The sequence below is a fragment of the Ooceraea biroi genome, chromosome 9 (assembly GCF_003672135.1).
Source record: "Ooceraea biroi isolate clonal line C1 chromosome 9, Obir_v5.4, whole genome shotgun sequence".
NCBI lineage: Eukaryota > Metazoa > Arthropoda > Insecta > Hymenoptera > Formicidae > Ooceraea > Ooceraea biroi.
The window spans coordinates 4145710-4170915 of record NC_039514.1 but is presented as its reverse complement, the minus strand read 5'-3'; the positions used below and the strand labels follow the sequence as shown (position 1 = coordinate 4170915).

General features: G+C 36.3%; 2 protein-coding genes and 1 pseudogene across 2 annotated transcripts; 2 read left to right on the top strand and 1 right to left on the bottom strand.

Annotated features, from left to right (window-relative positions):
* Window positions 1–209: 209 nt before the first annotated feature.
* On the top strand, window positions 210–1073 carry LOC113562590. The gene is made up of 3 exons (XM_026972378.1): window positions 210–290; window positions 360–773; window positions 897–1073. The coding sequence occupies exons 1-3, from the start codon at window positions 210–212 to the stop codon at window positions 1071–1073; spliced, it is 672 nt and encodes a 223-aa protein (XP_026828179.1).
* Window positions 1074–13975: 12902 nt separating this feature from the next.
* On the top strand, window positions 13976–17013 carry LOC113562588 (chromosome-associated kinesin KIF4B-like). The gene is made up of 5 exons (XM_026972370.1): window positions 13976–14762; window positions 14838–14888; window positions 15182–15340; window positions 15846–15939; window positions 16876–17013. The coding sequence occupies exons 1-5, from the start codon at window positions 14568–14570 to the stop codon at window positions 16992–16994; spliced, it is 618 nt and encodes a 205-aa protein (XP_026828171.1). The 5' UTR covers window positions 13976–14567; the 3' UTR covers window positions 16995–17013.
* Window positions 17014–21200: 4187 nt separating this feature from the next.
* LOC109610713 lies at window positions 21201–24700 on the bottom strand (annotated as a pseudogene).
* Between the last annotated feature and the right edge of the window lie 506 nt (window positions 24701–25206).

Sequence of the window (25206 nt, the reverse complement as noted above, 5' to 3'; positions counted from 1 at the left end):
AGCAAACATGTTTAGCAACGAAGAATATCGCGATATGCATTATCTGTATGGACTTTGTGATGGCAATGCTGCTGCAGCTGAGAGAGAATACCAGATACGATTTCCGCGGCGACAACATCCTAAAAGACGAGTGTTTGAAGCCTTACATCGAAGGATAGGAGAGACAGGTGTACTTCAACCACAACATCACGTTGGTCGTCCAAGACATAATGTGGATCGAGAGGAAGAAATTCTCGATATTGTACATGAATGAAACCCCATCTATCAGTACTCGATATATTGCGAATCGTGTAAATATCCCGCATCCGACAGTTTGGAGAACATTGAACAGACAAGGTTTATATCCATTTCATTTACAGCCCGTGCAAGAGTTACTACCGCGAGATCATCAATATCGTCGCGAGTACTGTCGATGGTTGCTACACAAAAACATTGATGAACCAGATTTTCTCAACCATGTGTTGTGGACTGACGAAGAGGGATTCACACGAGATGGAATTATGAATATGCATAATCTACATGTTTGGTCTGATGTGAATCCTCATGCAACACGACCCATCTCATTCCAACATCGATTTTCTGTGAATGTTTGGGCAGGTATTATTGACAATAATTTAATCGGCCCCTACATAATGGAAGATAGAATTAATGGTGCCAGATATCTCAACTTCCTTGATAACAAAATACACATACTACTGGAAGATATACCCCTACACACTCGACGACAAATGTGGTACCAATTAGATGGCGCTCCAGCGCATTTTACACGTCCGGTATGTCAGTGGTTACACCAGCATTTCCCAACACGATGGATTGGAAGGGGAGGTCCCGTGTTATGGCCACCGCGATCCCCTGATTTGACACCTTTAGACTTTTTTCTTTGGAGCTGTATAAAGGAAATGGTTTACAATTCCGTAATAGAAAATAGAGACCATCTTGTGCAAAGGATTCATGAAGCTGCAGCACACATACGACAGCGCAGATTTTGTGATAATCTGAAACATGAAGTCCTAGTGTGCGCTGAATTATGCTTACGCAATAGAGGAGCACATATTGAACACCTTCTGCAGTAAACGCGAAACATTGTAATCTGCTTGCCATAATGTATGCTTACTTCTGGCTTACTTCTATGTCTTACTTCTAACTGTAAAACCTTACACGCATACACACGTACACGCGCGCGCGCGCGCGCGCACACACACACACACACACACACACACAAAGAGGTATAAATCCGACCGTGCAACCTCCACGCGGTATACCTTGGGTAATTCTAATGCCGGCGGTACTGTAAATTGTAAACCTTATAACTCGAAAAGCACTTAACAAAAAACTATTTTATTATACTATTTTGGAAAGGTCTCGAAATAAGCTACAATAATATGCAATAAAATGTAGGAAAGCCCATTAAAAATTTCAAGGTTATCTTTAAGTGACCTTGAGAACACTATTCAAGGTCACTCTAAGTTTTCTGTGTAATGCATAACTTAAAACCCTACACATTTGTATAAAACATTTTTTTTGAAAATATGTATTATTAGAAATATTAAGTAGTTTCACACTTTTCATACATCCTTATAAAGCGCTATACCTTCTAAACTATAGTGAATATGAAAAAATTTTATTTACATTATGTGTTCTACTCATGCTCCTCTTTCACCTCCTGGCCGGTAGACCTTACCTTTTGAAACACCCTGTATATATACAGGGTGTCACGTAAAGCTCGCATCAACGCTTAAGGGTAGATTCCTGAGATCATTTTGAGACGAAAATCCTAATACTAAAATGTCAAGGCTATAATACTTTTTGAATTAATAATTAATAATTAATACTTAATTTCAGGTATTACTTTTTAGTATAATTATAATCATTTATAATTTATAATTAATTATAATTATACTAAAAATATAATTATTAATTATATTTTATAATTACAGGTAAAATAAATAAAATTAGCAATAACAATTTGTCTGAAAACATTTATTTGTAAATATATATGTATATACACTACTCACAAAAATGAGAGGAACACCAAACTTTTTTTAAAAAATAGGCAAACTTCAAGCAGCTGTAACTTTGTTAAAAATGAACGAAATTTAAATTTAAAAAAAGGATTTTAAAGCTTGAAACTTCTACTTTCGAACGGTTGCCATGAGTTTAAATTTCTGTGACGTTTGGTAATTTTTACATACACAAAACTGCGAACTGGACAAAACAAGAAATTTTCTTTTCACTTTGAAGGTCTGTCACGTATCAAAAACAAATCTGCGAAAATTCTCGACTTCTTATTGTAAAAGATCGAAGTTTTCCCTACAGAACGCTTTTTTAAAATTTTTCTACGAGTTTTTGTTACTGAGTTATCGCCGATTAAATAAAAATTGGCATTGTTTACTTTGATTGCTCATAACTCCGGCAAAAATCATCGCACAGCAATTTAAAAAACGGATTCTTAAAGCTGAAACTTTGCTCTATTGAACGGTATACTTGCCCAAATTTTTTCGAAAACATGTAACCATGCTGAAAATGGATGAATATAACGTAAAAATGAATGATTTTTCACTTTGTCATTTTGACCTTAAAAACAATCGTACAGAATGACAAAAAAATTTGTTCTTCACATTTTTTTATACTTTTCAATACCATAAATTTGACAAAAATTTGCCGAATAGCTATAAGATTTTTTTCATGGTGGCCACTGTGGTTTTATGGGACAAAACTAAGAAATTGCTAAATTTCAGTAAGAGAAAATGGAAAATAATGTTAATTAATGTTAAAAAATTGATTTCTAGCGCACTATATTAATCTTTATTAAGTTAGCAATAACAAAGTACACACTTTTCTACCAAAAGTTGAAAAAATTTGTGAACCGCCGGCGTTAGTTTTATCCAAAGCGTACCACGCGGAGGTCGCACGGTCGGATTTACGCTTCGTTTTGTGTGTGCGTGTATGTGTGTGCGTATGTATTATGTGGAGTGTATTAGTGATTAACGCTAAAAAGAATTTAATAACGTGTATTTCCGCCTCTATTCAAAATGACTGCTCGCAATCGATTTCGTATATTGATGCAACGACGTATTGCTCTTTGAGGGATTCGCTGCCAAGTTCGGCAAAGAACTGTGACAAGCGAAGCCAAATCGACGATGTTGGGATAGTTTTCGCATACTTGGCGCTCTAACATATCCCAAACATGCTCGATTGGATTCAAATTGGGACTCATTGGCGGATGTAATAATGTATCGATTTGATGGTTTCTCAGAAACTGTTGGGTGTAACGAGCAGTGTGCGGTCATACGTTGTCATGCACTAAGCGAAACCTTTGACCAATTCGATTTCTAATTGGTAGAACATATGGCTCTAGTATTTCATGAACATATCGTCTAGAAGTTAATCCTGGTGGAGGGATAATTACAAGAGGTGTTCGTGAAAATCGAGATATTCCTGCCCATACCATTACAAAACCACTATGAAAAGCTCGAACCGGACTGTTGCAGTTTTCGGAATAGCGTTCTCCTTGACGTCGCCAAACTCGGGCTTGTCTGTCATTGCCAAAAAGGCAAAATCTAGACTCATCCGTAAACAGTACAGAATTCCATTGCCTAGGTCGCCTACTGACTAAAGAATAAGCATAATGTAATCGTAGGCGACGATGACGATTGGTAAGGTATGGAACTTGTACTGGTCGACGAGCGTTCAATCCCGCTTCTTTCAAACGATTTCTTATCGTTGAAGTCGAGATCGGATGCTGTCGACTATAATTAATATTGCCGGCAATTCTACGTGTGCATACAAAGCGCTTTTGTGTAGCTTGTCGGATCATTCGATCTTCCCGAACGCTTGTTTCACGAGAACGGCCATGACCCGGCCGTCTGTGGTATGAGCCAGTCTCTCGAAACCGGGAATAAATCCGATTAATGACGGACGGACTTACTCCAAACTGGTTGGCAACGTACCGTTGACTGTGATTCTCCTGTGGGAGAGTCACAATACGAGCACAATCTGTCTCAGATAAATGACGTATAGGCATCGTAAAAGAACAACGAGCAGAAAACGGAAGGAAGAGAAAACAGAATAGATAAAAGAAAAGAAGAAATGTAAAAATAAGTAAAGGAATAAGTAAAAACCTTAACTAGTGATATATCAGACAGTATCAAAAATCGCCAATAGAATAACTCCGAACAGCTCAGTATACGTATGCGTATGTAAGCATAAGCACACGTGAGTACGAATGCGCGATCTTAAGTAATGTAGCTGAACTCTTTCACTTACGAAGAAACGTCTTACGTCTTGTCGCCGCGGCAAGACGTTCCACTAGTTGCGTGCAATCCGTGAGCGCTCACATACACGCGCGCACACACACACACGCACACACAAAACGAAGCGTAAATCCGATCGTGCGACCTCCGCGTGGTACGCTTTGGATAAAACTAACGCCGGCGGTTCACAAATTTTTTCAACTTTTGGTAGAAAAGTGTGTACTTTGTTATTGCTAACTTAATAAAGATTAATATAGTGCGCTAGAAATCAATTTTTTAACATTAATTAACATTATTTTCCATTTTATCTTACTGAAATTTAGCAATTTCTTAGTTTTGTCCCATAAAACCACAGTGGCCACCATGAAAAAAATCTTATAGCTATTCGGCAAATTTTTGTCAAATTTATGGTATTGAAAAGTATAAAAAAATGTGAAGAACAAATTTTTTTGTCATTCTGTACGATTGTTTTTAAGGTCAAAATGACAAAGTGAAAAATCATTCATTTTTACGTTATATTCATCCATTTTCAGCATGGTTACATGTTTTCGAAAAAATTTGGGCAAGTATACCGTTCAATAGAGCAAAGTTTCAGCTTTAAGAATCCGTTTTTTAAATTGCTGTGCGATGATTTTTGCCGGAGTTATGAGCAATCAAAGTAAACAATGCCAATTTTTATTTAATCGGCGATAACTCAGTAACAAAAACTCGTAGAAAAATTTTAAAAAAGCGTTCTGTAGGGAAAACTTCGATCTTTTACAATAAGAAGTCGAGAATTTTCGCAGATTTGTTTTTGATACGTGACAGACCTTCAAAGTGAAAAGAAAATTTCTTGTTTTGTCCAGTTCGCAGTTTTGTGTATGTAAAAATTACCAAACGTCACAGAAATTTAAACTCATGGCAACCGTTCGAAAGTAGAAGTTTCAAGCTTTAAAATCCTTTTTTTAAATTTAAATTTCGTTCATTTTTAACAAAGTTACAGCTGCTTGAAGTTTGCCTATTTTTTAAAAAAAGTTTGGTGTTCCTCTCATTTTTGTGAGTAGTATATATATATATATATATATATATATATAAGTTTACGGCTTGTGTGTGTAAAGTTTATAGTTTTATAAAGACTATAAAATAAATTAATAACAATATTAATATTAATTAATTAATAATAATATTAATATGGTGGGAGCGCTCGACGTTATGCAATGAAATTCGTGGTATTGATGCAGTCAATCCTTCTCACTAACTAATATGACGTTGCATCACGTCGATGACGGCGACAACACGACGACGACGTTGCACCACATCAACGTCATCGTCGTCGTCGTCGTCGTCGTCGATGTGGTGCAACGTCGTCGCCGTTGTTGTCGTCATCGACATGGTACAACGTCATCGTCGTCATCGTCCATGATGTTGCTTGCAATTACTTGCAATTTATGTCTTTATTGTGAAATAAAACATTTCCTATGTATCACATTTTTTATAGTATTTACGATTTATATCTTTATCGTAAAATAAAACATTTCCCATGTATTATTAAAATCATTTTTAATTCATAATACATTAAATCATGCATGTGTGAACGCAAGCTTGAGGGACAAAATCGCTTTGCATGTGTTTGTGCGAACATACGTACGTGAATGGTCTGAATTCCATGAAAACTGAAACGTCACAGTTTTAACATAACGATTGCAATATCTCAGGATTGCCTGCACCAATTTAATTCTAATTGATCGCGTTCGAAAGCGTGCACCCATATTATATTATAAAAGTGCCGTTAGATTTTGACGTGAATACGTCTTATAACTCGATGGATGCCAATTTGAAAAGTTGAGCGTCACGCGAGACGCGTCACGCGAGACGTGTGACGAAATTTCTTTCATTCAATTTTAATATACAGTCTCATTTTAATTATAATTATAATATATAGGGTATCTCATTTTATCTTATTATAATATACAAGGTGTCGACTTTGGATTATAATATATAGGAAAATATACACAGTTGATTGAAACTACTATCTTTCTTTGAACTCTTTCCATTAACATGACGTATTCACGTTAAAAACTTGCGGCCGTGTCCCGACACAGCCTACCCGAATTTTTCTTTTTTATTACGGCTTTAGTTCCTGAGATATTTTAATCACAAGTTTATGTGACCTGTCAAATGATGTAAATTCCGGATAAGCTATTTGGTAGCGCCTCGACGATGTCACGCTAGTGCTGTATCAAGCGGCTATTTATTTTTTTATGTACTTGGCGTCGCGACGCTACCGCGTCGCTTCATTTGTATTAATAAATATATTTCTATGTATTAAAATATTTATTCGTATAAAAATATCTGCTTAATATTATTATGTCCTTTATTTTTTAATATCAAAGGCTAGTATTCATAGTCCATTCTTATTTCCAGACGATCTGAAGTAATGTCTTAAGATGCTAATACGACTGTGTGATTGATTTCAAATATCTTATAATTGTACTTAAGATGGTCTTACATCGGAATCAACAATGAATATCGGCCAAAGAGTAACAATAAAGTAATAGATTTTCTGGTTTGCATAAGTACCCATTGTAGTTGGCGCACTTTGTTCATATCATTAGTTTTTTAGAGTCCTTTTTTGAAAGAACTTCAGGCCCGTATACTTGGCGCTTTTTTGTACCTTTTTTTAAAAGGTAATTTTGTTGTGATTTCACACATTTTGTAGTAACGTTTACTTTATCGTGTCAAATTTTTCTCGAAACAGAGATACAAGTTTTTTGGGTGGGTCACTTAAAATCGGACACCCTATATATTATAATAAAAAGTGGACACCCAGTATATTATAATTAATCATCGGAATAAATCAAGTTTAATTTATCGCGTCAAATTTTGTCTTGCATCATAACTACAAGTTTTTCGGGTTGATCAATTAAAATCGGACACCCAGTATATTATAATGATCGATAATGAAGTTAACATTATCGACTCTACACTTACGAGTCATCTCGAGCCATCTAGCGTCGAAACTACCGAACTGTACATTTTTCCTCACCTTTCCGCGAGCCCCTCTTGCCCTCACTTTACGCAGGAGGAGAAAACGGAGTATCTTAAGCGTGAAATCATGATATTCGACTTTTGCATCGCAATATCTCCGCTCGTAGGACACGTAGGAGAAAAATGAAAACACTTTTCTTATGCAAATCGAACCCAAGCTATCCATTGAGCCTACTCTGAACTTGATCCGTTCAGCGGTTATTGAGATCTAATAATCTGAGTGTCTGCGAAAGCGTCGCTTCACGTAATAGTGTCACGGTGCGGTCTCGCTGCGCGTATGGGGAAGGCGACTGTCACTTATAGCCGCTAGGAGCGCTAGTGAGCTTGGGGATACGTCGGACTGTTCTGTATGCATATATATTTACGAAGTTGTGTACATAAAAGTGAATATTTCGGTACTTTTGACATGCCGGGCATGTGTGTGGCATATGGGTGCAATAATAAGAGAGGGCATCGGTTCCCGAGAGATTTTTTCTGATTGTTTCCAATAACATTATTTTAATCTCAAACCTTAATGACTTTCAAGTAGTTTATTAAGATCCACAGCAAACTGAAGACAGTAAATGGATGTCTTGATATCGACATAATTCTTCTTTCGGCCACCTTTTATTAAAATCATGATAGTGGTACAATAATATTGTATTGCATCACTTATCTTTCTACAAGTTCGGCCTTTCGTCCTCTCAAAGGCGCTCCTCTCTTTTTCAATTCTTCCTTCAATTCAGCAATTTTAAATTTACTAAAATCCATACTTAATTTTTCTAACAATAATTTACAGGATCACCATTCATAAACATCACGCAATGTGCGCTCTCGCCCTCGCGCATGCACACCAGTTATATCCCCAAGATCGGTGCTGTCCTCTACACTGAGCTTGTCAAATCGCCTTCCCCATACTTGGAGCGAGACACTACCGTGCCTCTTGATATAATTTCCCTTAGTTTTGAGCATAGTTTCGCGAATTCACTACTTTTTCAAAGAATTTTCAACTATTATAATGACCATAATGATTATAATGACTATTATAATGACTCACAATTACCCACAATGATAGTTGTAATTTTACACAAAACTATTTTACAGCGTATAATAGAAAAATTATTACGCAGTTATAAATAAATCAATAATTAATCAGGATGAGCGTGCATTTTGGCTGTGTATAGTATAATTTAGCAGTTTAATAAGAATTAAAAATTTAGAATTAAATATAATGTTTCTTAGTTTAGTTTCTACATCAAACTATTAAATTACTCATCAATTTAACTTGTGATATTACGTAATCCGGTTTCATGTAAAGACTATGTTTCAAGATCGAAATTTGCGGCGCGCAGTTTGCATGAACTGGAGATTCACAAAATTATTATTAGGCATCAAGATCCGCTGCAGATCGATATTTCATCTTTATATTTGATATTTTAATAAGACTTTGTACTCTTCATTAAATTAATTTCATCTCTTTCAATGATACAATCGAATGAATTATAATAATATAATGATAATAGAATGAATGCCGCCACGCAGTTTTTAGTGCCACACATATAACGTAGCTCTGTGAATGTTGCCGAGGGACACCTTTCCTGCCGGTGCGTATACCAGTGACTTGTGCCCGGAAAATGGTCACACCAATATGGAAATCTATTCACCGAGCGAATTGCAGCGATAAATAGACTGAAATAGGCTGAAATAAATAAATAGCAATGAAATAATTCCTGTGTCGACTGCTCTGGCACTTTATTAAATATAATTAAATTAACACAACGTTTCGGTCGGTATTGTGACTCTTTTCAAGTGTACAAAAAATAAAAATCAAGTCTTTCTGAAAAAACATAAAGAGCACTATAACAATGTTCAACTATATAAAATACAGGGTCTTCCATTAAGAGGTTTCATTTTAAATTTCGCGCCATTTTTTACCTGTTTACAAAAGGAGCTGTTATATTTGACAGCTGTCGAGTAAAAACTATGCGGTTAATAACAATGGATCGATATTCGCTTGAGCAACGCATAGAAATAGTGAAAACTCACTACAAACATGGTAATTGGCGGAGACAGTTCGCAAAATCCGTACTAGTTTCGGTCGTAGAGAAGCACCTTCTCGTCCAGCGATTGTGAATTTAATCGATAAATTTGAACGTCTTGGCCAAGTTACTGATGTTAAGAATCCAACCCGTGCTCGGTCAGTTAGATCAATCGAAAATATTGCTGCTGTGGCCGAAAGTGTCGCGGAAAATCCAACTTTGTCCATTGCAAGACGTTCGCAGCAATTAAACATTTCACAAACCAGCTTGCACCGCAGTTTGCACAAAGATCTTGGCTTACAAGGTCCAGCTAACGCAAGAATTGAAGTCGACGGATCATGCACAGCGCCGTACGTTCGTCGATTGGGTGTTGGAAATGCAAGCGGTTGACCCTGATTTTTTCAAGAAAATCATTTTGAGCGATGAGGCCCATTTCCACCTTCAAGGCTACGTTAATAAACAGAACTGCTGCATATGGGGCACCGAAAACCCAAGAGCGATTAACGAACAACCTCTCCATCCACAACGAGTGACAGTTTGGTGTAGCTTTTGGGCTCGCGGCATCATGGGTCCGTATTTTTTCGAAAACGAAGCCAGTGCCACCGTCACAGTCAATGAATTGCGCTACCGAAAGATGCTGACTGACTTTCTTTGACCTGAAATTGACGAACTGAATCTGGACGATGTTTATTTTCAACAGGATGGGGCTACGTGCCACACAAGTTGTGAAACGATCGCGTTATTACACCAGAAATTTCCTTGACGTGTCATTTCGCGTCACGGAGACTTCAATTGGCCGCCTAGATCATGCGATTTGACACCACTAGATTTCTTCCTTTGGGGTTATGTAAAGGATAAAGTTTATGTCAATGTTCCGCAAACGATTCCAGCACTCAAATACAATATTCGAACTGTTATTGGTGAAATTGAGCCGCACTTGTGCGAAAACGTGATGGAAAATTTTCTCAAAAGAATGACTACTTGCAAGAAAAGTCGAGGCAGCCATTTGGCTGATATTGTGTTACATGTTTAATCGCATAGTCTGTACTTTGAATTACAATAAAAATATTACAAAAAAATTCGTTCTTTTTATTAATTTAAAATGAAACCTCTTAATGGAAGACCCTGTACAAAAAAGTATTACAAAAATAACATAAAAATAAAAACAAAATAAAATATCCTACTGGTAGAAAAAGACCTATAAAGTATATGAGATGGACTAGTCAAGAAGCACGTCAATAACGATAAATATTAGGAAGGATGAAGATAACTGGTCGGTGGTTAGTAAACATAGAAGCTCCACTAATCATAATTTCGAATGGTCAAACGTCGAAATCTTACATAAAGAAAAACACTTAAAGAAGAGGGAAATCGCAGAAATGATTTTCATCAAAAGACACGATTAACTTACAAGTCGACACGGAAGGTTACCTTGTATTTATGATAATATTGTTGCGTCCGGGCGGACTCCGGTCGTCCCGCGCTTACGCCGCACACGCTCGCTGTTACTCGCACACTCTAAATGATAACATTCGCGCGTATATAAAAGAGCAGGAACTTTATTATCGAAAAAACTCGTAAGACAATCCGTAAGAATCCCGTAAAACGATTAGAGCGATTCGTAGCACATCCAGCTGTCACCGTAGCTGAGCTCATCTCCTCGCTTGTCTTGTTACTTCGTTACTCGGAGACCGAACCGTCTTCTTTCAATATCGATCTCTTGAAGCTGTCCCATATACCGGATGCCACGCTCGGCACGGGTGCAACACTACCCTCCCTCTCCAAGATTGTCGTCTCGACAATCCAGGAAGGGTAGCTTCGAACGGAGAGCGCTTCCCGGGACGATTTCCTTGTCTTACCCCGAACTGTTGTCCGGGTTACCGGACACGTCCCACGCTACCGTTCATCATGGCCTCTGGGACCTATCCGACGTCCTCCAGGAGGCAACCATCCTCCAAGACGCCAGTCCCGCCGTTTCACCTTCTTGCCGCCCTCTCTTCCTGGGGCCTTGCGTGCTTCTCCCTTGCTCCTCTTCTCTTGAGAACTTGAGGACTTCTCACTTCTCTCTCTTCCCTTGAGGATTTGAGAGCTTGGTTTTTCGCTCTTTGGACAGGGAGAGGAATAACTCCGTGGCCCCTTTATCCTCTTAAGAAGACCCCTGAGTCCCCGCCTTGGCATTCGCCCTTCAGCCCGTGGGAAAACCACGGCCAAAAACCGCGAGCAAGACGGCCTACCAGACGGCTTCACTTCTTCGGGCTTCGCTGTTTCTTTCGCCCCGGTTCGGTCCCCACGACGTCACGCCTTCTTTTCACCGACTCCTTTTTTCCCCACGAACAGTTCTACAACGGAAAAGAAAAGCGCAGGAAATTTTCCTCACATTAAAAATACGGTTCCCCCCTTTCTTCCCCCTGAGCCCGAACCTAATTTCCTAACACTCAATTTCCCCTGTTCCCTTTTCTGCTAGATTATCACTACGGTTATTATCTCCCTGTTTAAAGCTGTTTCCGTTAATTGTTTTTATCGTCTTCGCTCGCTCAATAGCCGCTTTTAACAAAATTATCCCCTTTAACTGAATGGTTCGCTTTATAAATCCTTCCGAAAGCGTGGCCACGTATTGCGAGCAAGCAATTTTATCGCGCACCTCGTGCGAGCATTCCGGATACGCCAGTCTGGAGAGACGCTCCAGATCCGCGCCGAGAGTCGAGAAATCCTCACCGAATCTTTGTTTACGGTTTATGAATTGATGATAATAATCCTGTGCAAACTCACTCTCACCGAACTGCAATTTTAGCTTCGATTTTAATTCCGCGAACTCTAACGATTCCGCATCCGCGACGGAATAAAGAACAGCTTGAGTCTTGCCTCTGAGACTCGACGCTAGCGCAACCGCTTTTGCGGGCTTGTTCCAATCGTTCGCGCGCGCGATCAACGAAAATTGCGCGAAATTTTCGCGCAGCGGGACCGTACCGTCGAAAACATCCGGCTTTAATTTATAACCGAGATTCCTGCGAGCGCCGCCGTCCCCCCCCCTGCACTCACGTTCGCGGATCGTTCGGAAATTTAAGGAACACTTAGCTCTACGAGGCGTTGCTCCATCCGCTGCATTTCCGCCTGCATCTGCTACCGTTCCTGTCGCTCCTGGTATCGCTCCTCGCGGAACTGCTTCAGCTCCTCCAACACCATTCGGAGAGCGTCTGAATCCGCGAGAGCAGACACCGGTGTCTGTGCTCACGTTCTCCTCGGAGAATGTGTCGTCGTCATGTCGCTTTTATCCGTCTGTTTTTCCGCTTCCTTACTCCGAAACGCTCGTCCGATTCGATCCCGGAGGGGCCCCCAAAATGTTGCGTCCGGACAGACTCCGGTCGTCTCGCGCTTACGCCGCACACGCTCGCTGTCACTCGCGCACTCTAAATGATAACACTCGTGCGTATATAAAAGAGCAGGAACTTTATTATTGAAAAAACTCGTAAGACAATCCGTAAGAATCCCGTAAAACGATTAGAGCGATTCGTAGCTCGTCCAGCTGTCACCGTAGCTGAGCTTCATCTCCTCGCTTGTCTTGTTACTTCGTTACTCGGAGACCGAACCGTCTTCTTTCAATATTGATCTCTTGAAGCTGTTCCGTATACCGGATGCCACGCTCGGCACGGACCAGACACCGGATGCTACGCTCGGCACGGGCGCAACAATATTGTGGTAGGCACGTAGAAATTCGTCCTGAGCTCACTTGTTTGAGGTACGCCACCAGTTATTGACGTGCTTCTTGACTAGTTTATCTCATATACTATATAGGTCTTTTTCTACCAGTAGGTTATTTTATTTTGTTTTTATGTTAATTTTATAATACTTTTTTGTATCTTATATAGTTAAACATTGTTATAGTGCTCTTTATGTTTTTTTCAGAAAAAGACTTGAATTTTATTTTTTGTACACTTGAAAAGGGTCGGAATATCGACCGAAACGTCGTGTTAATTTAATTATATTTAATAAAGTGCTAGAGCAGTCGACACAGGAATTATTTCATTGTTATTTACCCTGGCGAGAAGATTGTAATTCTTAAATAAATAAAAAGGTCAAAGCAGAAAGATGCTCAATTGGAAAGAAAGCATGTCGAACATAAACCATCTCATTCAAAGTTCTTTTCTGCTTATCCTGAAGTGAAACTAAATAATAAGTTAGTCACCAAGAACGTGAAACGCTATTTATTAAAAAATGCTACTTCTTGTGGAATTTATATAATTGTTGGAAAAAGATATTTCTTAAGAAATACTTGTCCTTTCGACTCTATTGCACAAATTGTTTTCACCTGTGTCTTGGATGATTCTGCATATTATTCCATTGCCAAAAATTTTGATGACGCATTCTTCAAGTTTACTTTTAAATTTATGAACAATGGTCCAACTCAGGAAGTGTATAAGGAGAGGTTTATTTTATTAAAATCCTTGTATGAAGATACCAAAGTTATTACAAAAACAGAACATCACAAGATTATAGCTTTATATGATGCAGTCGATAGTCCGGCTGAAGTTTGGATGAAACTGTTAAAATCAATACCAAGTTCTCTTCAAATCGAGAAGTGTGATAAGTGTGGCGAGCATAAAACAGAGCAATTAACGTTAATACCTAATCATAAAACAATTACAAAGAAAGGCTTTCGTGCTCTGAATAAAGCATTACAGTTTCATGAAATCACTTACAATAAACGATGTTAATGTGGTGGCTGCTCTATTCTAGCAACCGAAACTAATTGCCACATCTTCATAGAATTAGATATCAGAGATAATCTTCATTCTGATTCAAAGTCTTGTAAACTGGAAGAATTACCACCAATGCTGGCAAAACAATATAGGTATAATTGTTTTACATTATTTTGTTTTAAATTACATTCATATTTTTGAGAACAATATGCGTTATTTCATTGTTTCAGGCTGGTAGGTGTTGTTGTAGGATATCCAAGTCATTTTGTTGCCTATTGCAGACGACTTTTAGGATTATGGGAACAGTATAATGATTTAAGCACTAAAGTGAAGTCTTATACACTAAAGGAAACAATTTCTCCTATCGCCGCAATTTATATAATTCATAAAGGTAATTAAATGTGCTTTATAGACACAATTACATGTAATGCTGATGATAGAATTTTAATAGTGATTAATTCAATTTTGTAGAAACACAAAAAACATAGCTACAGAGACTATGGATTCAGATAATTTAGAAATTGCCAAGTTGCAAGAGCAATTGAGTTTTACAACTTAAAAATAATGTTTTAATGTTAAGAGAAAGTTTAAAAGAACTTGAAAACAAGGTGTCTCACATTACGCAAAACACGTCACAACTGAAATCACCTAATGTTGGTCGTTGTCGTTATAAAGGAAATTGTGCATCAAGGATATGCGGGTGTGTGAAGAAGGAGAATATATGCAATTCATCATGCAAATGTGATAACACAATGTGTCAAAATCAGGTAATGCTTGTAGTTTTACATCCTTATCTTTTCTTATGTACAGCATATTCAAAAAATTTTATCGATGATTTATAGGAAATGAAACACAGTGAGATAAATAAGGAAAATGTCGACAAAAATGATAGGAAAACTCCTTAGAAGCAAATTAAAAAAAACAAGAAAGAAGAAGGCTCTTGAAGAAATCGGACCTATCAAGTCACTTAGTCCAGACAGTTCAGTTAACCCAGAAGGATGCAAAACTTCCTAGGTAAGCCATCTGGTAGATGAGTACCATCTACCTTAGTCTCAATTCTCTATTTTATATAGGATATAGAAGAATTGGTGAAAAAAACTTGAAGGAACACATTTGGGCGTAAAAATAATGAAACAATTATATGACGTATAAAATAATTTACGTTTTGAGTTTTGAATATATATAGGCAATATTTGATCCAATGAAACCAAAATACCAATTGTCACGAACACCTCCAAACAAAAAAGTTGCAAATGAGATAATGAAGGATGATAATTTGCAGGATTTGGATGATCTGCAGGATGCAATTAAATCTCAATCTCAAAGGGGACCTTACGGCTACCGGGTCTTCGATTTTCTTCATACTAATAGGATTTGAAGATCAGTACCCGAACATCAATTTCCTAAAGCAGTACGATGCGCTTCTCAAAAACACTCAAGAAAATCGACTTGAAGATTTCCGAGCGCTGTAAGTAGAGAAAATTTGAAGCTATTGTCAGAGCCGCTCGTAGCCGAGCGCATAGCACTCTAGTCTCTTAAGCGCGGGGTCGCTGGTTCGATTCTCGCTAGCCGCAAATTGTTTTTATTAATTTTACTTGAATCCTATATCTAAAATTAACATTTATCAACTTGAAATGCTAATTAATAAATATGAAATCGTAATTTTTCCTATAAAACTATCTTTTTATTTTTAATTACGACTCGTTTGAAAATACGAATATTTATAATAAATTAAAATTTGGTACAAAAATGGAAAACGTCTTATTGTTAAATGCAAAAATAATATGTATCAATAATACTGTTCAGTTATTTTATCACTTATATTTTACCCTGTATCTTTGACACGTTAGTTGGTGTTTACAAGTCGAGTTTATTGTGAGTCGACCCTGGTCGATCCGCATTCTCTCGCATCTGGTCGTGAAAAGGCAGCCTCACAAAAAGTGGGTAAACTGAGGATTGCGAGAGAACAGATGCTGTTCAAAATTCGTATTTTACCGAACTAGATGCTGTGAAACATATTGTTTCACCTGCTTTTACGATGAATATCATCCTGGCTCGTGTAACGTTGACGAGTAAAATGTATTTATTGTTAATATATTTCATACCACATATAATTAATAATTCATAAAAATTAAAAAAATATTTTTATTAATATCATTTTTGTGTTTTTAATATTATTTTTGTTTTTAATATTATTTTTGTATTTACTCGTAATCTCTAGAAATAAAAAAGTATTTTATTTCTTATTTAATATTTTCCAGTTTTGTACCACATTTTAATTTATTATAAGTATTTGTATTTTCAAGATAGTGGTAATTAAAAATGATAATTTTTGCAAAAATTACGATTACATATTTATTAATTAGCATTTCAAGTTGATAAATGTTAATTTTAGATATAGGATTCAAGTAAAATTAATAAAAACAATTTGCGGCTAGCGAGAATCGAACCAGCGACCCCGCGCTTAAGAGACTAGAGTGCTATGCGCTCGGCTACGAGCGGCTCTGACAATAGCTTCAAATTTTCTCTACTTACAGCGCTCGGAAATCTTCAAGTCGATTTTCTTGAGTGTTTTTGAGAAGCGCATCGTACTGCTTTAGGAAATTGATGTTCGGGTACTGATCTTCAAATCCTATTAGTATGAAGAAAATCAAAGACCCGGTAGCCGTAAGGTCCCCTTTCAGTCCTAACTACATTGTGAGCCAATTGAAGAAACAAAAATTCTCGCACCATCTCCCACCACTCAAGGTATATTATTGTTTCCGAATGAGAGACTAAGGAAATTGAGGAAAGAATGAACTCTACTCTTTTTATTGATATTTTTCGAGTTATTAATTATTAATTATTTTTCGAATACTTTGTATGTTTTATTTTTTGTAGTTCAAGAAGAGGCTGTTGACTGGGAACAACATACTGCGCAACTAATACGTTGCAAAAAATGCAAAAGAACTTTCATACAAGATCGAATCCAGAAACACGAAACTTGTAAAAAGATCTAATACTGGAAAAAAATACATTTAAATTTCTTTATAACAAGACTTACAATTTTAGTAAAATAGATATAATTAACACGGTATAAATAGAATAGGCGGAACTATACGGTAAATCATTTTATGTTAGACGTTTTTTATAATCATTTTACATTCTTTGACATGAATTGAACAGTGAAATGAATTTAATTTGTGTAGAAAAGTCTGTCGTAGGGTTTTGCTCTTGACCAAAACTCGAATTTGTTGGTAATAAAAGAAGTAATAAACATGCGAGAAATGTATATATAAATGGCTTGATCTTGCGGAACTCTTCGCAGTGTTCAAGTATCAAGTTCATACCCTCCACCGTCAGAGAAACTATGTTCTCAACATGCAAAAGCACAAATCCTAGGACACGCTTCTCTCTCTGGCTGCTTGGTGTTCTTTGGCTTGATCTTGCGGAACTCTTTGCAGTGTTCAAGATATATAACGTAAATGACTGTATGATCTTAAAGAAATAATTTTACATATGTAAATTAGTATTTTGTATTATAATAAATACTGTAAAATATCGACGAACGATAATGTCAGCATTATTTTATCCTGCAAAATGTTTGAAACAAATTTATATGGAGACGATCTTCGATTCATCGCTTATGCGAAATGGCTGGAGGATCTTGATTTAAAAGAAAGACTAGTCGCTTTGGTGTGGTAATTAAAATATCTGAAACACAGATCTTAGAAAAAAACTATTTCCATTACAAAAACTTGACTTTCGCTGCACACTTACCGAATTTTTGAGAACTTGACGGTCCATATTTGGAGAGAGCCTGATTCACTTTGCTACTAATATGAATTCTAAAATCACAACCATCGCTCGATCTTAAGTATTCTCTATATTTTTGTTTGGCCAATTCTCTCGTAGGACTCAAAATAATAGCACAGAAGCGTTCCTTTTGTGGACCCTTTAAACTGTGAATTATCGGTAACAAAAATGCTGCAGACTTTCCTGATCCTGTCGGAACACAAGCCAATACTTGTCTATCCTATTAATCACAAAGATGAACAAAAATGAAGTATTTATAATTGTAATTATAAAGGTTTTTTATAAAAAAATTAATTTTAAAACTTTTATAAAAATTAACTTACTTCTAGCATAACTGGTATTGCCTGCATTTGTATTGGCGTTGGATACATACCCGCAATTTTTCATGTTATTCAACAAAATTTCTGGTACTTGACACTCAGTTCCTAGTTCGTCAAATTTTTTTTTAACGTTGTTTATTTAAACCTTTGTATCATTACATTTATACACAAATAATAAACAAAATTTCTTCTGTTACAAATGAATTTTGCTTCTGCGGGCATCCAAGGCACACTCGGAAGACGTACACTGTATATAATTTTAATAGCTCAGATCGTAAATGCATTAATGTGAGTACAATAACTGGGGCTGCGTAGTACAATAATCATCATTATGTTAATTGCCTCATTCTCTTTCTTTCTCTCTTGTGAATGCGTGCATGTGTATGTATGTGTGTGACATTAGAATTAAGCACAGAATAAGTTTAACTACATTTGTACACATAAGTATTTCAGCGAGTTGTTATGTAATTTAGAGTTTAAGGAAATTATTGTAATCTTTAGATTATTTAAATACTAAGACAATTTTTGATTCGGTTTAGCAGCGCCAAGTATTTTGAAAAGAACACTTATTTGTATTAATAAATATATTTCTATGTATTAAAATATTTATTCGTATAAAAATATCTGCTTAATATTATTATGTCCTTTATTTTTTAATATCAAAGGCTAGTATTCATAGTCCATTCTTATTTCCAGACGATCTGAAGTAATGTCTTAAGATGCTAATACGGCTGTGTAATTGGTTTCAAATATCTTATAATTGTACTTAAGATGGTCTTAAATCGGAATCAACAATGAATATCGGCCAAAGAGTAATAATAAAGTAATAGATTTTCTGGTTTGCATAAATACCCATTGTAGTTGGCACAATTTGTTCATATCATTAGTTTTGTAGAGTCCTTTTGTGAAAGAACTTCAGGCGTGTATACTTGGCACTTTTTTTCTACCTTTTTTTAAAAAGGTAATTTTGTTGTGATTTATGTACACGCTACCAGTAACTGATATACGATTCAAATTTCTTAAATGGTTTATCTAAAAAATAAGCATACTTAAGATATACAGGGTGTCCGGAAAATCGCCCGCAGTACTTCGGGAAGTGATTTGGGACCCAAAAAGAAGGAAAAAAATTTATATAAACATAGGTCCGGAAATAAGTCCCGAATTATAGACGTTTCCGAGTTATAGACACTTTTATATTAAATAAATCGTAATTTATAGTCCGCTTGGCATCCCTCTTTTTCAAATTTTTTTAATTTTTAATTTTAATTTTTTCATTTTTTATTTTTATTTAATTGTTTTTCACTTTTTCGATATTTGTAAATACGATTACATTATTTTTACAATCAAGGATAAACATAAAGAGATATTTATATCGAATTAAATAAAATGTTCAAAATGACCACCTTCAGCACAAAAAATTTAAAAAAGAGGGATGCCAAGCGGACTATAAATTACGATGGTTTTAATATAAAAGTGGCTATAACTCGGAAACGACTTATTTCCGGACTTATGTTTATATAGTCTTTTTTTCCTCCTTTTTGGGTCCCGAAGTACTGTGGGCGATTTTCCGGACACCCTGTATAAAAAGTATTTCTTTCTTCATATTTATATGATTAATTACTTATTACTTCTAAGTATTCATATATGTACATGATATTATTATAAATTTCATACCTTTTCTTATTTCATTTTTTATATTTTATCAGCAATCGCAACTTTTTTACGTTTCTTAACATTTCTATCTCTGGACAGACCATCCAGCAATGTTATTCCACGTTCTTCATTTTCACTTTCGTGTTTTCTTTTTAATCAGAAACAATTTTTTAGTATCGCCAGAAAAATAAATCAATAAAACCAAGTAATTCCTCTAATTGACCACAACTGGCAGTTTATTAATTAAAAATTACACAAAGCAGGAATCATACCCCTAGTCTAGGGATATGATTCCTGCTTTGTGTAATTTTTAATTAATAAACTTCCAGTTGTGGTCAATCAGAGAAATTACTTGGTTTTATTTTCTTTTTAGGTCATTTTTTACATCAAATTCAAATTCCTCATCCTTAATTTGTTCCTCCTTATTAATGTTTATCTTATTTTCAATTGGCTTTATCATCTGCATGAAAAATATGAACGGTACATAAACATATACAAACTAACCTCCAAGAACGAATGATTAATTACCCGAAATCTTTCTGCATCGAAAGCGTTTTGTATCAAATTTAGCGCTAATTTTCGGAACAGATCGTGATATATAGTATTAAGAGAAATAATAGGTGAAATATATAGTCACATGTAACCTCCGAACACACGTGTAGTTCAAAAAAATGTATTTCACATACAATATCTAAGCGCACAAAAATTCTACTCCTTAATTTAATTTATTTATACATACTTTGCAATTGTTTTACTTTACATGTATTATGCAATATAGTGTAATCAAAATAAAATTCTCATCTACACATTATGTGTGCCTTGAATGGAATCTTTGCGAGTCTAATTATGCACTTATCGTAATTTAATATTTCACAGGACGAATATCGTGTACGTAAAAGGCTTTTACATGCACGATATTCCTCTTACAATTTCACGCGCACGATATTTGTTCTGGAATGACGTGAACATTTCTTGTGGCTTAAATCATTCAATATCATAGAAGGGAAACTACCGATGGAATTTCGCCTCTTCTTTTAACAGGAGTAACTAAATTTCGGCTAACTACCGAGTTAAATTAAAAGTATTATGGATCACTCACAAACCTTTTTAATAACACTTCATCAGTGTTGAGTAGTATCTAGATACATGTATCTAGATATATTTTGTGTATCTAAGCCTGTATCTGATATACATTCGAATTAAAATATCTGTATCTGTATCTAGATACAAAACATAGTATATGAACCGCTTTGTCAGATACATTTTCAGATACATTTTCACGTAATTTTTGTGTGTAGTGCAAAAACTTATGTTTCTTTTTTATCTGACTATGGCCTTACTGTCGTTGGTAGGGTAACATAATAGATTTGCGTATATATCGTATCCATAGATGTCTATACTATAGTATAGACCTCTGTGATCGTATCCCACTAAAGCTCATATAACTACCAATTGTAAAAGCTGATCCGACGACTGTCGATCACAACAGCCAATCAAATCATCTCTGCTACCAGCTGAGCTTTGATTGGCTGATGCGATTTGACATAAATTAAGGTTGATTCACACTATACGGCACGGACCGTCACGTTCCGGCAACGGCACGTACCGGCATCGACACGACAAATTTATGCATTTGTTCAGACTATTCCGGCAATCGTCCGTCAGTTAACGTTTAACAGTCGCGATGGATGAATCATTTAGTGAAGAGGAATTACTTCTTATAGCTTTATTTTTAGATGAAGATGAAGCCGAAATTAAAAAGATAAAGAAAAAAAATCGAAAATGGATCCAATATTAGAAGAAAGAAAACTTAAAGGAGAACATTGGACATTGTTCAAAGACTTATTGAAGTATGACGACAAGTTCTACCAATATTTTAGAATGCCGCAATGCAAATTTTATGACTTGTTAAAATTGATAGAACCTATGTTACAAAAACAAAATACATCATTCCGTGAAGCAATTTCACCGACAGAAAGACTAGCAGTTTGTTTAAGGTAAAGATTTTTTTATTGATTTTACATTTTCATATTGTCTGTACATTCTGTTTCTTCTGTGAGATGTGGTATTAAATTTGTAGTCGGAAAATCACAATATGATGGCGATGAAGTAAAAGTTGTTATTGACAGTGACGATGATGGTGTCAGTATAGGACGTGATACGTTATGTGGTTTAGTATAATATGATGGTGACGGTGATGGTGTCGGTATAGGACGTGATACATTATGCGATCCAGTAAAATATTGCATTTGTGCAGAATGTTGATGTTGTATGGTTCTATTAGGAACAAAAAGTGATTCTTGTTGCATAATTTGCTTCATTTCAAGGTCAGTGATGATGGAGAATATTTGCGATTTAGCTATATTTTGATAATATGGAGAAAAATGCTTTACAGTTACTGCAATACTTGAAAAGAACGTGTCTATTGCATTAGGTTGTTGAGTCGGTGGAATTACGCTCCAGCAGTTTTCTTATCTAGCAAATACTTCATCACCACTGCTGATGCCGTTTCTGGTTGTGTTTGATATTTATTTCCCTTCCTAGCGTTAGTAATAATTTTTCTGTTGATTTTTTTTGTTTCTTCTGTTTTTCCTCCTCAGCGTATGATTTCTCATCCATATCATCCATATCATTCTTGTCGTCCTTATCATTGTTTTGATCATCTTCTCTATCGTCGTTTCGATTATCTCTTGTATCATCCTTTCGATCATCTCTTATATCATTATTTTTATCATTATATTCATTTTCATTCGGTTCATATTCATCATCACTACCATCTTTAAAATTACTATATGTGTCCCTTTCTTGTATAAATGGTAGTAGAAATGACATCTCGTCTTCCAATTTCCATTTGTTTATTTTTGAGGCGGCCTGTCCACGTTTTGTTTTACGCCTTTTTTTCGGAGTTTTTCTAAAAGAGTCTCGAAGTTGCGTCCATGTTTTTTTACAAACAGTCTCTAGAAAAAGGTGAGAAATATTTGTGTAAAAATTGAGAGAGAGAGAGAGAGAGAGGGAGAGGGAGAGAGAAACAAAATATGGGTAAATATGCCGATTAGGGGAGCCAGCCCCGATGACCTTGACCTTGACATATATTGTCAAGGTCGCACTCCTGAGTGACCTTCAAAAGGTTTTAGCCGTCGCTCGTTGTTTATTAAAAAGTTATTAACAAAAGAAGTTTAATGATTTTGTAGGAATTTTCAGCTGTCCACACGAAGTAAGGACTTGAATTTGACATATATTACAAAGGTCACCTCCCCGAATAACCCGCACTAAGTTTCAATCGTGGATAGTTATTTATTAAAAAGTTGTTAACAAAAGAAGTTTCGAAAGTAAAGCAGTTATTTTGAATATTGAAAGCCCAAACAGTTAAATTCAACGTATTCTCTGCTTTAACTTAACCTAACCTGGTTAGGTTGTTTATTAAAAGTTATTAACAAAAGAATTTCGAAAGTATCGCTTGTTCGTTGAAATGCTCTCTTTGTGTGGAAACATTGCCGCTGTGGGCAAGACTACGATTACCGGAGCGCCAAGTTTTGACAGTGGATTCTTCCTCTACAGATCATTATAAACAAAACTTAAAGAGTGATAAAAGTGGCTATCTGGTTTAGTTTAGGACATATGGAGGTTTTTAGTCGGAATTTGCGAAATCGACAAAAACACTTTTTTGCTAGTTCCAGACTATAAAAGGTTTTAGCCGTCGCTCATTGTTTATTAAAAAGTTATTAACAAAAGAACTTTCGACAATATAGTAGTTATTTTGAATATTAAAAGACATAAACGACGAATATGAACGAAGGAAGGAAAGTCATTTAACGTAACCTAACCTTACTTAACCTAATCTGGTTAGCTTATATTTTCCGAAAGTGGAGCCCCGGACTTATACGCTCGTTTTCAGCCCGCTTCGCGGGAGAGCGGGGGGGAGGGGCGATGCTCCTCCCCCCCGCCGGGATCCGTGCCATAAACCAGATGATCAAAATCTGTATGGTGAAATCTGTTCCACCGGCTCCAGCGGGGGAGAGGAGTAAAGCCCCTTCCTCCCGCCCTCCCGCAAAGCTGGCTGAAAACGATCGTATGTGTCCGGGGTTCCAGTTTCGGAAAATATAACCTAACTCAAACTTATTTCTGATTTAATGCTAAAATTCCATCAAATATACTCTTTCGTAAACGTATATGGTATCGTAAAATTATGCTCTAGTCATTAAACTTTTTTGTTAAAAATTTTGTAACAAACAACGAGTGACAGGTGAAACCTAGTGCGAGTTATTCAGGAAGGTGACCTTGTAATATATGTCAAACTCAAGTCCTTACTTCGCGTGGACAGTTGAAAAGTCGTGCAAAATCATTAAATTTCTTTTTTTTTAATAACTTTTTAATAAACAACGAGCGACGGTTAAAACTTTTTGAAGATCACTCAGGAGGACCTCTATAATATACAGGGTGGGCCATTTTAATGTCCCACCCCAAATATTTCTTTTCTTACGCCTTTTACAAAAAACTGTTTCCTACAAAAGTTGTTTGATCTCGGGGGGGGGGGGACACAAAATAGTGATATCAATTTGTTCGCAGATGGCGCCACTTTCGAGATTTCTTCATGGCGGCGATTTTTTAAAATAGAAGTCGATTTTTTTCTCGAAATAAAAGTTGTAGCTGACAATGAAAGGAATACAACGGTTTTTTGTTTTTTGAAATTGGACCATTTTTCGCTGAGTTACAGTGTTTCAAAGTTTATAATGTAAGTAAAAAGCTTCCACGCCCATAAGTACAGTGTGCGTACTTTGTGACTCCAAATCTCCACCTGTGTGTGTGTGTGCGTGCGCGCGCGTATGCGTGTGTGCACGTGTGTTGTTTCTCTCCATTATCTGGACTAATGCTCTTCTGTTCAAACTTCCGTTTGATGGTTCTTCAGCTCGAGAGACGCATTCTCCAGTGCTTAGCATTATCCAGGATGAACGACGTGGACGTGGCGGGGCTTTTGTCCTTTGAGATGCTTGATTTACGTGAGTCCCCTTGCCTCTCACAATTGGGGTGCTTGTTTAACGTGAGTCCCCGTGCCTCTCACAATTTTAGGTGCTTGTTTATCGTGAGTCTCCGTGCCTCTCACAATTGGGGTGATTTTTTAATGTGAGTCCCCTTGCCTCTTACGTTTGGGATGCATTTTTAAAATGAGTCCCTTCACTATGTTACTGGATGTTTGTAATATTAGCACAAATGCTCAAACAAGTTTCCATTGACAGTGGCACAATTTATTAAACATAATTGAAAGCTTTCTTGGACTTTTTGCAATACACCAGGAGTAATTTCTGAGAATGCGTTTCTGATATGAATGTTCATGTTGTCAATTGATGTTGGTTTTGTCGCAAAAACTTTTTCTTTTACGTATCCCCACAAAAAAAATCTAGTGGCGTAAGATCAGGAGATCTTGGCGGCCACTCTTGTGTTTGAC